The sequence below is a fragment of the Gracilinanus agilis genome, chromosome 4, assembly GCF_016433145.1.
Source record: "Gracilinanus agilis isolate LMUSP501 chromosome 4, AgileGrace, whole genome shotgun sequence".
Classification (NCBI taxonomy): domain Eukaryota; kingdom Metazoa; phylum Chordata; class Mammalia; order Didelphimorphia; family Didelphidae; genus Gracilinanus; species Gracilinanus agilis.
Window position 1 is genome coordinate 242354243 of NC_058133.1, and position 15782 is coordinate 242370024.

General features: G+C 33.8%; 2 protein-coding genes across 2 annotated transcripts in view; one reads left to right on the top strand and one right to left on the bottom strand.

Moving 5' to 3' along the window:
* LOC123248011 (zinc finger protein 665-like) overlaps window positions 1–15782 on the top strand; it is a 183998-nt gene that overhangs the window by 90680 nt on the left and 77536 nt on the right. The gene's annotated exons all lie outside the window — the stretch shown is intronic.
* Window positions 659–14030, bottom strand: PGBD1 (piggyBac transposable element derived 1). The gene is made up of 2 exons (XM_044673092.1): window positions 13945–14030; window positions 659–2213 (listed from the first exon to the last, which is right to left on the bottom strand). The coding sequence occupies exons 1-2, from the start codon at window positions 14028–14030 to the stop codon at window positions 659–661; spliced, it is 1641 nt and encodes a 546-aa protein (XP_044529027.1).

Below are 15782 nucleotides of genomic sequence, written 5' to 3' on the forward strand. Positions count from 1 at the left end.
TTTTTACCCCTGGGGTATAACCTCCCAAGTGAAGAAGAAAAGGTAGGCTGTCCCTACAGTTTCCCCAAAGACTTGCTGTTTATTGTTGAGCAGAATTTATCCAGAGGAATTTGTACTTCAGTCAGGTAAGGCCTCCACTGGAGGTCAGGGCCCTTTCTCCCAAGTTATCCTGGGTTAGATGTTTCACGCCCAACTCTTAACTATTTTTGTTCCTTTAAAGTTTATTCTGAGGCATTATTTTTTATTATTTGGTGGGAAGGGGATTAGGATTTGGAGAGTGAAGTACTCTCATCCCAATTCTGCCATCTTCCCACAACCCTCTAGGCTAGAAAGCTGAAAAGTCCATCTTTTGAACATCAATATTCTCTTGTTGATGTTGAATAAATCATAGAAGCTCCCAATACTGAAAAAATCAAGTAATGTTTGGCTCCAATACATGGAGGAGATAATGAACAATCTGAGTGATTTATTAGTTTCTTTGGGAGATTAAAAAAAATGAGAGAAAAGCTTCAATTAGGAATGATATGGATTTAATAATGGAAAAAGATGTCTAATTTAATTAGTTTGTGTTTCCAATAAGAAATATTGAAGTATTAATGTTCTTTATGGAAAGTCATGGTATATCTACTTTTTATATGAATGCTGGCTTTTATCTTGCTTAGTCTGCGAGATTGGCATTGTTCTCCAAATAGAAATGTACAACATATTTTCGGAAATCCAAAAGACTTGGTGAAGTATCAGGGCAATAGATTCTATATAGGTGCCATGCATTGTTCATGGCCACATCAATAATGTAGCTTACCAAAACTGAATACCACTTTTTGCTTCTGATTCTTATTCTGTACTTGGAAATATTTTGATCCATCTTGGCAACACCATTCCTACATATTTCATACAACTTCACTACAGATGGCTGACTTATTTGAACTTTTTTTTTATCAACAGAATAGCTTACCTCATTCAGTGGTTCTATGCCTACAGCATTGGAGCACAGGTTGATGGCATTTTCATCATTCCAACGACATAAAATTATCTCTTCCTTTTCTTCCACTCTGAAATCAAATGACCCCCTTTTCATTTTTTTTATATTTTCTGCGTTAATAAAAGGACATTTTTCAGTCCTGTTATCATGGATTTTTCCTGTTGCCTTCACCCCTTTCTTTTTCAGAGCTGATATTAATTTGATACTGGTGAAAAAGTGGTCAAAATATATATGATAAGGATGCTGTCCTCGCTCCAAGAGAACATCAGCAAAGTTCATTGCTAATTTCTCACCTAAACCTAGATCCTGATCTTTAGCTGTTTTCAGAACTGGTTCAGTTTGATAGGGTTCAAACCAAATTAAATAACCCTGAGTAGTAGCCCCACACCATATTTTATAACCAATTCTAATAGGTTTACCATTTAAAAATTGGTCACTATCAAAACATTCACACATTGATTTATCAAAGCAGTAATATTCTTGAAGGGGAGCATATAGGAGGAAATTTTTATTCATTTGATCTATAAGAGGCCTCAATTTTGTAAACTTGTCTGATTGATCTAGACAACTATTATCAACAAAATGGAGGTGTGAAAATATTAATTCAAATCTTTCTCTTCTAATTGCATTACTAACAAGACTCTGCTCTTTATCTGAAGTTTCCCAATACATTGCTCTCCTAGGATGACAAATATATCCACTCAAAAGAAGAACACCAAAAACACACTTCATTTCCTGAACTGTAACTTCCAAGGTGACATTTTTCTGAGAAGCATAATGATTTGTTTCATTAACGATTAACTTGAATGTTTCATCATCAAAAAATAATTCAAAGAACTCAACTGGGCTTAATTTCTCATTTTTGAGATTTAAAATTCCAGAATCCAATGCTGACCAGCTTGGAAAATTGGGCTGAATGTCTCTTTTAATCCATTTCTTTTCTGTAATAGTAGTTACTTTCTGCTTCTTTTGAGCAGGATGAGACTCAGTTTCATCTTGTTCATCAGCATCAGAATCACCAGAGAAGGTAAGATCTTGTAGCAATTCACTTACTCTTGCTTTATCTTTCTTTCGTTCTTTTTGCGTGATGTTACCTGTACCATATTCCATTGATGAGATGTGCATTCTAGACCATAAGTCCCCAGGATCACATTCTTTAAGAGTTTTCAAAATTTCAATGTTTTTTTCAGTTTGTATAGAAGAACCATTAAGGATCTGAGGTGGAAAACCTCTAGAAAAGAAAAAAGGATATGAACTTTGAAAATCCAGGAGGCCTACAACTTAGAAACAAGAGAAACATACTATTCTTTGAAATAAGCTCCCTATAAGTCTTCTGGAAAGATAGTAGGAATTGGCTCTCCCTAAAATCTGCATATTTCTGGAAGATGCAACATCACTCTTCTGTGGAGATGACACAAAACAGTGAGACTCAATGTTTGAACTAAATTTATTAAAAAGGTAGAGTAGACTCTTTGACTTTTTTAAAAAAAATTTTGACATTTGCTTTCCAACATATTAAAATTCAGATTTTTCTTCCTCCCTTTCCCCTCATTGGGGGATTCATTGGGGGATATAGGCTATAGAGTGCTTCCATGCAATGCATATTTCAATATTGCTCATGCTGTGAAAGAAGACACATCTTGATATAGGGACACAAGCTTCCCCTAGACAACCTAACACCTCAGATTGTGTAAAATACGTAAAAGACTCATTTTTCCTATATTCCTAAAGTGCTAGGAAAGTAACTTTGAGGCCCTCTGGTCTCAACCTTCATTTTTTTAAACCCCTTACCTTTCATCTTAGAATCAATACTGTTTATTGATTCCAAGGCAGAAGAGTGTTAAGGGCTAGGCAACAGGGGTTAAGTGACTTGCCCAGGGTCATACAGCTAGGAAAAGTCTGAGGCCAGATTTTAACCTAAGTCCTCCCACCTCTAGGCCTGGCCCTCAATCCACTGTCACCCAGTTGCCCCATCTCTCCCTTCTTTCTGGATGAACACAGATAGGCATATCCCAGCTTGCTCCTGATAAACATCTACTTTATATCCCAGATATCTGACTATTCTCTAAACTGAGTTGACCCCTTTTTGATTTTGAGGTATGAGTCATAACCACATAACTCATCTTGGATTCCAGAGACCCAGTTACATGCTATCATCATCTTATCTCTAGTCACGTAAGCCTTGTTGCCAAAAAGTCCAGAACACATCTCCTCTAGGAGGCAGTCTTTTTGTCTGCTGTGCCTCCCTCAGCCATTTAATCTGACTTAACCATTTCATTTACATTCCTATTAATAAGCCTCTTTTATTTTTAAGCTAGCTATTGGAGTCTCGTTCTTGATAAGGGTCAAGAATTCTGTTCAGGTCCAGGGTTATAAAACTCTCCCACAACAATATCACACATATAATAAAAAAAATCATGAAGGAAATAAAGTGGAAGATGGTATCCTTTACAATTTTCTTCATGAGTTTAGATTTAGAAAAAATAGACTTTTTAAAAGTTCAAAGAAACATTTGAAAAATTACTCTTTCAGAAGTGTTCCAAGGAGAATATCTGGGGTCACTGTTATTCATAAACTTCAATCTACTTATATTCCCAGCACTTAGGCACTTAATAATTGATTGTTAACCACACCAAGAAAGAAAGTAGTAAATAAAACCCATTGATTTCCCCATGCAATCAAGAATATAAGATGAAATTAATTATATAGAATTAGGAGTGAAAAAAAATGACGAGTTTTCTAATTTTTAAGCTTTCACTCATTTTTAAAAGTATATAATGAAGAATTAAAAAGAGAAAACAAAAACATTTTATGAAAAATAACTAACCCATCAATTAAGTTTAAAAGTATAAAGAGTTCCACATACATAGTCTTCTATCTGTGAAGAGGACCAGAGTGCTGATTTTATTGTAAAAAGAAGTATACATTGACTCAAAAAAAAAAAGTTCCACCCACACAGGTGAAATATGCGGTAATACCAATAACTCTACAGATGAACATACATTCCCAAAGGCACAACCATCATCAATGTTCTCCTAAAGCATGAATTTTTTTTAAACTGCCTATCAGAGAGACCCTGGGAGGTGCAAAAACTGAGAGATATGAAGATTCTCCTGCTTAAGCTGAGAGGAATATCATTTAAATGAAAGAAGCCACAAAAGCCACTTCTCTTCAAGTTCATGTTATCAAATCTTTTATTTCTTATAATTGCTTCCAACACTTTGTAATTAATTTATCCCCTAATATGATCTGCTTCTCTTCTAATTCTAACTTTAGCACTGAAATTACATAACTGCTTTAGATTTATTGTGAAACAAATAAAGTGTTAGGTATTGGTTCAAACTCAATTTCTTCTAGACTGCTTTCCAGTTTACACAGCAGTACTTATTAAATGGCAGGTAGGTGTCAGAGTAGAGTGCCAGAATGGAAGACTAATTTTCCTGAGTTCAAATCTGAGAGACTCTGATTTCTTCATCTGTAAAATGACCCACACAAGAAATTGCCAAAACCATTCCAGTATCTTTGTCAATAAAATGGGGTGACCCAAATGGAGCTGGACATGATTGAAACAACTGAACAACAAAACTATTAGTTATTTCCTATGCGTCTAATAGTTTCACTTTATCAAACACTGGGTTATTGAGTTCACAAATTTTTTATTATTGATTATCAAAACTGTTTTATTGACCTAATATTCTATTTTCAACCAATATGAAATAGTTTTGCTTTATAGTATACATATATGTATATTGCATATACATATATCAGCATAAATTTGTAACTTATTCTTACCTCAATTCTTAGCATTTTAAAAATTATTTTCTTTGAGATGCTAGATCTTTTGTCCCTCTCAATAAATGATGTTATTTTGTTTCATTCTATACTAGTTGGGCTTTGGCAGTTAAACTGATGGCAGTTAAACTAACTTAAAGATTTATATCTGTAAATTAAAACTGGTAATATAATTCTTTTATAATAATTGGCTCATCATATGATGACTCTTAAGGTCCAAATGACTCTCTCCCTATTTGTCATTACAGAATTTTAGCTTTTATTTAATTTTGCTTTGTTTTAATTTTTTAAACAAAGCTCCCTAGCATCTAGGTAGTATGACCAGGCTTAGAGTCAGGAGGACCTGTATTCAAATATGGTCTCAGACACATTCTAATTATGTGATCTTGGAAAAGTCACTTAACCTTGGACTACCCAGCCCTTACCACTCTTCTGTCTTAGAACTGACATTGACAGGTTAGTTGTTTATTTTTTTTTGTTTGTTTGTTTTTTATAAAAAATCATCTCCCTTACTCCTCTTCCACACACAATTAAGAAAGAAAAACAAAATGACTGTTATATTCATGTATACAAAAGCATGCAAATGAAAGCTTTGGCCATCTCCAAAATATTATATGCCTCAATCTATAGTCTGAGTCTATGAAAACTGTCTACAGAAGATGAGCATCTTGTTTTGATCAAAGTTCCTAAGATTTTGAAAGTTGATTTCCTTTACAGTATAATCACTGTATAAAGTATTCTGGTTCTGCTAAATTCAATCTGCATCAGTTCATACAAATCTTGCCATATTTCTCTAAAATCACCCTTTTCGTCTTTTGTTGTATAACAAAATAACTCTGATAGAGTTCTTGATATATCATTGATATATCATGCCTAATTTAACCATTCCCCAATGCATGGGCACTTTTTCATTTTCTAATTCTTTTCTACTACAAAAAAAGTGTTATAATTTGCTTGTATATGTGAATCCTTTATTTCCCTTTTTTAAAAATATTTTAGGGGTATAGACTGAATATTGGTATTGCTGAGTCAAAGCATAGATTCAAATTTCTTTTCAAAATACTAGATCAGTTCTCTGCTCTACCAAAAGTACATTAATGTACCTTCCTTCTAGTGATTAGTTCCCATTTATTCTGCATAGAGATTGCTTATACATAGTTATTTGTATATTTTCCTGAACTAGTTATGAGTTCCTCATAAATCTGACAGGTAATTTCTCCCATGCTACAATTTGCTTATGATGTCTCCCCTTATGCTTAAATTATATACCACTTTGGAACTTTATCTTGATTTATGGAGATGAGATATTGGTCAATATTCAATTTTTGCCAGACTAGGGTTTTTAATATTTTTTACTTTTCTAATTTTTTTTAGTTGTATGTCTAATTTCTTGTTCTTTCTCTTTTTCACTGGTAAAAGTGTTTAGAGACAAAAATTTCCTCTACTTTTGGCTTCATCCTCAAACATTTTGAAATGTTACTTCATTGTCATTATCTTTTACAAAAATTGCTGATAGTTTCTATAATTTTTTCCTTGATTCCTCCTTTCTTTTTGATTGATTTATTCAGTGCCCTTTTATTTAATATTTTATTGTATTGTGGTCTATAGAAGAAGCATTCACTATTTGTGCTTTCCTGAATTTCCTGAAAAGATATTATGAGGTTAATTTTTGTGAAAATTCCATGTATAGCTGAGATATATGTATACTTTTTTCTGTTACTATTCAGTATAATTAATATATCTAACATTTCTAAAACTCTATTAAGATACTTCACTTCACTTTATATATGGAAGTAAATTGATGTTCCCTAACATTACAGTTTTACTATAAATTTCTCCCTATAACCCATTTTAATTTCCCACTAAGTATTTAAATGCATGTATATACTTAATATTAATAATTAATTCATTTTCCATGGTAGCCTTGAGGAAAACATGATTTTTCATTTAATTACATCTGTTTTTACATGTTACTTTCCATCTTCTTGAAATTTTTGTTTCTAATTTCTATATTAATTTATATATAGAATAATAGAAAATATTTCTAATTTCTAATTAAATCAAATTTTTATTTCTGAATTCTTTCCCTCCCTCTTCCCTATCCATTTGAAAAAAGTCAGAAAAACAAAACTCATTAGAAATATGGAGTTGTGAAAAATAATTTTCCACATTAGTGGTGTCAGAAAGAAAATATAAGATTAGAAAAGAATAGAGGCTTCAATTTGTACTTCATCAATTCTCTATCTTGAAGTAGACAGCATATACCTCATCATGAGTTTTTTAGAATCATAGTTCATCGTTGTGTGGATGAGATTTCCTAGGGATTTAAAAGTTGGTTATTTTTTAAAACATTGTTACTATTATATAAATTGCTCTCTGGCTCTTTTCACTTCAGTCTGCATCAGTTCATATAATTCTCCTCAGTTTTTTCTAAAACCATTCCTATCTTCATTTCTTATAACGCAATAGTATTCTAACACTCTCATATACCATAACTTGTTTAGCCATTCTCCAATTGATGGGCAGTTTCCAATTCTTTGTGCCATACAAAAAGATGTGCCATTCAAAAAAATTACAAATATCTGCCTATAAATATAGGCATTTTTTCTCTTTGACATATTTTGGGGAATAGACCTTCTAGCAGTATTACTGGGTCAAAGGTATGCAGATTATAGTATTTTGAGGGGCTTAATATCTCCAGCACTTAATATGGTGTCTGGCACATAGCAGAAATTTAATAAATGCTTATTGATTGATTGTCTCCCATGCCTGTAATTCTCTTCTTCCTGATCTGTACCTTCTGACTTCCCTTGGCTTCTTTTGAATCTCAGGTAAAGGCATACATTTGGTATAAAACCTTTCCCAGTCATTTTTTTAAATGTATTTATTTAGGATAATTTTCCATTGTTACACAATTCATGTTCTTTCCCTCCCCTCTTCCCTCCCCTTTCCTGGAATGGAGACAAGCAATTCCACTGGGTATCCAGTGGAATTGCTTGTCTCCATTCCAGGAGCATATATATATATATATATATATATATACATATATATATGTATATATATATATATATATATGCTATTATAATTCAAAACCTATTTCCATATTGTTCATATTTGCAATAGACTAATCTTTTAATGCCAAAACCCCAATCATATCCCAATGGAACCACATTATCGACCATATATTTTTCTTCTGCATTTCTACTCCCATAGTTCTTTCTCTGGATATGGATAGCGTTCTTTCTCATTAAGTCCCTCAGAATTGTCCTGAATCATTGCATTGCTTCTAGTAGAGAAGTCTATTACATTTGACTGTGCCACAGTGTATTAGTTACTGTGTACAATATTCTTCTAGTCTGCTCATTTTGCTATGCATCAATTTCTGGAGGTTGTTCCAATTCACAAAAATCCTCTAGTTCATCATTCCTTTCAGCACATTAGTATTCCATCACCTTCAGATACTACAATTTGTTTGGCCATTCCCCAATCAAGGGACACCCTTTTCCAATTTTTTGCCACCACAAAGAGCATGGCTATAAATATTTTTGTACAAGTATTTTTCCTTATTATTTCTTTGAGGTATAAATCTAGCAGTGGTATGGCTGGATCAAAGGGCAGGCATTTTTTTAAAACCCTTAGCACATAATTCCAAATTGCCCTCCAGAATGATTGAATTAATTCACAACTCTACCAACAGTGTATTAGTGTCCCAATTTTGCCACATCCCCTCCAGCATTTATCACTTTCCTTTGCTGCCATATTGTCCAGTCTGCTAGGTGTGAGGTGGTACCTCAGAGATTTTTTTTTTTGCATTTTTCTAATCAAGAGAGATTTAGAGCACTTTTTCATGTGCTTATTGATAGTTTTGATTTCTTCATGTGAAAAACTACCTATTCATATCTGTTGACCATTTGTTGATTGGGGAATGACTTGATTTTTTGTAAATTTGATTTAGTTGCTTATATATTGGGGAAACTAAACCTTTCTCAGAGTGTTTTTAAGAAAAATTTTTTCCCATTTTGATGCTTTCTTCTAATTTTGCTTGCATTGGTTTTGTTTGTACAAAACCTTTTTAATTTGATATAATCAAAATCATTCATTTTACATTTTGTAATGTTCTCTGTCTCCTGCTTGGTCTTAAATTACTTCCTTTCCCATAGACCTGACAGGTATACTATTCTATGTTCACCTAATTTATTTATGATTTCACTCTATATCTGTCATTTACCCATTTTGAATTTATCTTGGTATATGGTGTAAGATGTGTGTAATTATCATAGGGATTGCAACACCCTCTTCAGGGGGGATTGCATAATTATCATAGGGATTATATAATTGTTATAAAACTAAAAAAATTTTTTAAAAAAAGAAACATTTCAGGAGAGCTCAATAACTTTTCAAATCTAGAAGATAAATTATTTGAAGAAGGCCCCATGAAAATGCCTGAAGAAACCTCCTTAGAAGACCCAGAAAGAACCATGGAGCATAACTGATTGAACTGTGAGTGTGTGGGAGTAGGGTTGTAACACATTTATTTTGTACATATAGTCTTATGCCTAAGGGGACTACCCCCTAATTGGTTTTTTGTCAATGCACCTAGCAATCATTGGTTTTGCTTTCTCTCTCTTCTATTTCCCTCTTATCTCTAACTAGTGTAGTTTCCTTTTAGAAGGTGCAATATTGTATACACCTATAGTTAGAAGATTTTTAGAGGCATAAGCCAATTATGTTAAGTGATCAATTGGGGAGACTAGTCTCCCAAATGATCATAGTGGGGATCGTGAAGATGGGATTAACTCTCCCCTGTCCATTTTTAGATTTAATCACCAGAAGTACATACACCCCATTTTATCCTTAATTATGGAGAGGTCTGTGACCCATATGTGTGATAGTGGGTGACGAATCAGAAACCCTGGGCAGTTCTAAGCAAAGCTATAGCTTCAATTGGTCCATATAAAATGGAAGGCACAAGAAGTGACAAAAGGAATGGTCTTTAAAAGTGGCAAAAAACTTTCACCTTCAAACTTGACCTTGAAAGAGCTCCAATTGCTCTGGGATTTTCATTTAGGACTACCACATGGGTGAGTTAAAAAGGCTGACTCCATTTCCTGGCATTTCTGAGAGGTGCTAGCCTCTGGAGAGGCCCCTTGTCTTGGAAAAGGCCTTGTGGCTAAAACCCTTGTTTAATTTACCTCTGGGTCCCCTTTGCTAGAGCCTCTGAAGCCCTGCCTAGTTCAGACTGAGCCAGAATAATTATCTACTCTCTCTGATTTTCCTTACTTTCACTCTTTCTCCTTTTATAAATAAACTACCATAAAAAGTCATTCTGACTTGAGTAATAATTTTGGCAACCACATTTTTATATATTTAGTCCAACCTTTAATTTTTAACCTTCACAGATATTGATCTAAAACTAATTTTTTTCCATACTGTTTTCCAATTTTCCCAGCAGTTTTTGTCAAATTGTGATCTCTTCTTCTAAAAACTGGGTTCTTTGGGTTAATTGAACACTAGCTTGCTGAGATTATTTACCCCTAGTCTATTCCACTGATGCACTCTTCTGTCTCTTAGCCGGTACCAAATTGTTCTGATGACCACTACTATATAGTGCACTTTCAGATCTGATACTACTAGAATGATTTTAAATGGAGTTTCTCTTTCTAATTCCTGCTACTGAGTTTTGTAGGAAATATATAGAAATGCTGATGATTTGTGTGGGTTTATTTTGTGCCCTGCAACTTTGTTAAAGTTATTCATTCTTTACACTAGCCTTTTAGTTGATTTTATAGAATTCTTTAAGTATACTATCATATCATCTGCAAAGAGTGATAGTTTAGTTTCCTCATTGCCTACTTTAATCCCTTCAATTTCTTTTTCTTCTCTAATTGCTACTGCTATTATTTCTAGTACAATATTACATAATAGAAATGAAAACGGGCATCTCTGCTTCACTCCTAATCTTACTGGGAAGGCTTCTAACTTGTCCCTATTGCACATGATACTTGCTGATGGTTTTTAATATATACTGTTGATTATTTTGAGGAAGGGTCCTTCTATTCCTATACTTTTTAGTGTTTTCAATAGGAATGGGTGTTGTATTTTGTCAAAGGTTTTTCTGCATCTATTGAGATAACCGTGTGATTTCTGTTGGTTTGATTATTGATATGGTCAATTATGTGGATGGCTTTCCTAATATTAAACTATCCTTGAATTTCTGGTATAAATGCCACCTGACCATAGTGAATAATCTTTGTGATAACTTGCTGTTGTCTTTTTGCTAGTATTTTATTTAAGGAGATGGGTCTGTAGTTTTCTTTCTCTGTTTTAGTCTGCCTGGCTTTGGAATCAGTACCATATTTTTTTCTTAAAAAGAATTTGGTAAGACTCCTTCTTTGCTTATTTTGTCAAATAGAATGCATAGTATTGTGATTGTTCTTTAAATGTATGTAATTAGGATTTGTTCCCTAGGACTCTGAATCCCAGCTTCCCATGTTCCTTCTCAGCTTACATACTAACATAGGGAAGATATAAATTTTGTGTAGCTCTCCCCCTCTTTCTCTTTTCCCCTGGGAAAGTGGGAAAAGTGGGAAAAAGGGAAAAAGGCTGGGAAAGTGGACTTTATGCCAGGCAGGAGTATCTATACACATGAGTTTACTTTTTGTTAGATAATTAGATTTGAACTTCTATTTCTTTTAATTTATTTTATTTCTACTTTAAGTGATTATTAATAAACTTTATACAATATAATTGGAGTTATTGGATATTAATTTAAATTTTACAAATGTTTGATAGAATTTAGGTGTGAATCCATCTGGCCCTGGTGATTTTTTTCTTAGGAAGTTTCTTGATGGTTTGTTTAATTTCTTTTTCTGAGACGGGATTATTTAAGTATTCTATTTTCTCTTTTGTTAATTTAAGCAATTATTTTTTATATAAGAATATATTTTTGTAAATATTCACCCTTTCCCCCTAGATTGTCATATTTATTGCCATATAATTGGGCAAAATAGTTCTTAATAATTACCTTAATTTCCTCTTCTTTAGAGGTGAGATCACCTTTTTCTTCTTTGATACTGTTAATTTCATTCTCTTCTTTTTTATTAGATTAACCAGTACTTTATCTATTTTATTTGTTTTTTCAAAGTACAGCTCCTAGTCTTATTTATTATTTCAATAGTTCTTTTACTTTCATTTTTATTAATTTCTCCTTTAATTTTTAGGATTTCTGATTTAGTTTTTATCTGAGGATTTTTAATTTGTTCTTTTTCTATTTTTTAAGTTTCAAACCCAATTCATTGATCTCTTCCCTATCTATTTTGTTGTTATAGGCACTCAGAGATATAAGTTTTCTCCTGAATACTGCTTTGGCTGTAACTCATAAATTTAGATATGTTGTCTCCTCATTGCCATTCTCTTTAATAAAGTCTCTAATTGTTCCTATAACTTGTTTTTTTGACCCACCAATTTTCCCAATCGTTTTTTTAAAAAACTCTTACCTTCTGTCTTATAATTGATATTAAGTGTCAATTCCAAAGAAGAAGAGGTAATTGGAGTTAGGTGACATGTCCAGTGTCACACAGCTAGGAAATGTAGCCACCTAGCTGCTCCTTCTTGTTCCTTTTTAATCTTTTCTCTTACACTCCCTCCAGTTTAGCATGTATATATTTTATTGTCTTTTCCAGCAAACAGTGAAATACTTGAGAGCAGGAACTGTTTTTTTAAAACTTTTTTTGTATCCTGGCTCCTATCCAGTGACTGACATATAGTAATTGCTTTAAAAAAAGCTCAATGATTGTCAAGCAGAAAGACTTGCAAAGCTACTTTGGTGTAGGCATGGCCATTAGAAGAAATTTAATGACAAAAGATCTCTGGTGAGTTCAAGAGCATGTCTCAAGTTAGAGAGATGAAACTTCTCAAAACTAATCTGCTCTCTGCTGCTACCTTTAGGTTAAGAAAGAAAAGGAGAAGGGGACTTGGAGTTGTTTTGTTATCTTGAATCTAGATAGATTTATTTGCCTTACCTAAAAAATTCAATCTGAGCTATGTTGCTATGGGTTTAGTTCTGATTAGACAAGCGAATGAATAATCCAAGTGAATGAATAATTAGGTAAGGTGTCTTTATATCCCAGAAAAAATCAAATGAGCTTTGAAATTCTCTGATTTAAAAGGAGTTTATAAATGTTATATTTAAATAATAGCCCACTGAAGAAAAGTGATGAGGACTAACAATCAAGAAGTAAGCAGAGGGAGCAGCTGGATGGCTCTGTGGATTGAGAACCAAGCCTGGAGATGGGAGGTCTTGGGTTCAAATCTGACCTCAGACACTTCCCAGCCATGTGACCCTGGGCAAGTCACTTAGCCCCCATTTCCTAGCCCTTACCACTCAAACTTTAAAAAAAAAAAGTAAGCCGAGAAGCAGTTTTACATGATGCAGAGGCTCCAGAATAGACCCCAAATATCAAAGCCTAAAATCCAGAGTTATGAATTACCCTGGGCACATGGGATTTTCTATCCTCTTGTCAGGTTCCTATATGTGCTCATTTTCACTATAGATATTGAATATATTGGTGGGAGAGTGTGATTCAGATTTATATGTATATTATAATATATTATTATGTACTGATTATTAGCATCTATAATAAATTTCTTTTGCCAATGATTGTTTAATAACTAAAAATGTTATTATATCTGTTTATGTGGATAGAAAATAATAATAATGAAGATCATGATGATGATAATAATAATGGATATGTAAATGTACATATATATCACTAAGATTTGCAAGATATTTTACCAATAGTATCTCATTTTATCCTCACATCTCTGTGAAGTATATTATTCCCATTTTACAGTTGAGGAAACAGGTTGGGGAAGATTAAATGACTTGCATAGTATGAGATTAGATTTGAACTCAGGTCTTCTTGAATCCTGATCTCTCATTCTATCCATTCTGCCACTTAGCTGCCTAAAAATATACTGGATGAAGGCTTGTGTTAAAGTATTGATAGGAGGAATGTATTTTGCCTCAATATGATTACCACCAAGAGTTTGAGAGTACCAATAGAATAATTATCTCTCAGAATTAAGAACTACCATGTTGAAGGCAAATTTGCCTACTTTTCAACTTCTCATTCACAAGGTTCTTAACACTGGTAAGCCAGAGAACAAACCTTTTGAGTGTCCTAGAGATTTCTCCCTGTGGTTGTGTTTCTTTGGAAATTTCCTGCTTTGGAAGCATCATTTCTTCTTTAATCATGATCTCTCTGGCTAAAATAAAAAATAAAACATCCAAATGTCACTTGTTCTCTGCTAAGAAAAAGGAAAATAAAATAAGGGGAATAAGATGATCTAAATGAAGTAATTGTGATGGGCTTTTGCATGAATTGCCTGCAAAATGTGTCATATAGAGAAAAAGAATGAGAAAGTAAAGAAAGGTTAAAGAGGTAAAAAGGTTATTATTTTAAAAAAAGAGTAAAGGGTAAAGGGGAAAGAAAGTATTTAGAAAGGGTTTAATAAGGTGATGGGGGAGAGAGATCACACAAGAATATTGTTTAGCAATAAGAAAGATTTTGACTAAGAACAAAGACGTGGCTAAAGTCTAAGAAGAAGAGTTAAAGTGGAGCCTGGAATTGGTTAATGCAATGAGGCTCAGTGGAAAAGATTCATAAGTAGAAAAGAGAAGAGTAATGTGTGGGATGAAATAGAAGACCACCCTCCCAAATTAAAATTCCAAACCTGGAGTCAGAGAGTGGATAGTAGAAAATGCAGCCTTTATTCTTACTCTTGAGTAAGGGGGCATGCTGTAATGGCGATGTCCAATGCATGGGTGCAGAATACAAGCATTTTATAGATTCTTGACAAGAGGACCCCTCACCTCTCTGATACCCCAAGATCTTGAGGGCCGAACTTACAATCTAGCCACAAAAGTCTAACCAATTAGAAAACAAGTTATCCAGCATGAGCCTTATCATAAGCTCCATCAAACAAAGTGGGTATGGGTGTGAGTGTGGGTGAAGAGTTTCAGTAATTGATGAATGATGAAGATTTTAAAGATATATTCAAAAGCTTACTTGAATGGATCAGTTATGCATATATTTCTAATATTTCACATGACTGATTTCTGAATCCTTAAATTGGATTGGGTTAAAATTTTGTTGAACTTAAAAATTAAGCCTCTGTTATTGTAAAGAGCTACAGCAGCTGGCAGACAAATTGAAAAGGTCTTTTGAAATGACAAAGACTTACACTTAACATCTAAAAAGTTGATCAGATTCTGAAAAGGACTTTGACAGGGGTTCTGGGAAGGCAGAAGTTTTACTTTGGCCAAGTAACACTTTAAAATTATTCTTCCTGAACAATTGTATCACTCCTTTCTTAATCTCTGTAATTAGATGCTAATATTATGGTCAAACCTTTGCTTGTTTCCCTCATTTGACTGACGTTCCAAAAAACCCCAATGCTGAAAAGCAATGGGCATGCTCTCTCTCTCTCTCTCTCTCTCTCTCTCTCTCTCTCTCTCTCTCTCAGCTGCTATGCTGACACCATGCTGCATGTTTCTCTGTGTCTTTTGTCTATTTGTTTAATCCATGTCTCTACTTCTCTAGTCCTTAAACCCCTCACCCATTGTTTTCCAGTCTTTGGCTTCCCTCCATAGGTAATTAAAACCCACTCTAGAACTTTTTGTAGAGGCTGGACTGCTACTGAGGGAGGTTATGAAGAGGTAGCTAAGTTTTCTATGTTGGATTTAAAAATCAGACTACTGAACTATTTCTAGCCCGTTCAGTAAGCTGCTTCCTGGCCCCAACCTTGTTCAGTCTCCTGAAACCCCAAGCCTCAAAAGTTTCCCAGTACAGTCTTTCTTATCTTCCCCTGACAGGCCTAAAATCAACTTCCAGGCAAGAAAGTTCCCAAGACATAAATATCATACCAGAGGCTTTCTGACCCCTGACCCTGTCCCCCCTTGATGGATGGCAACCAAATACTTCCTGATTCCCTATCCCTGAACCCC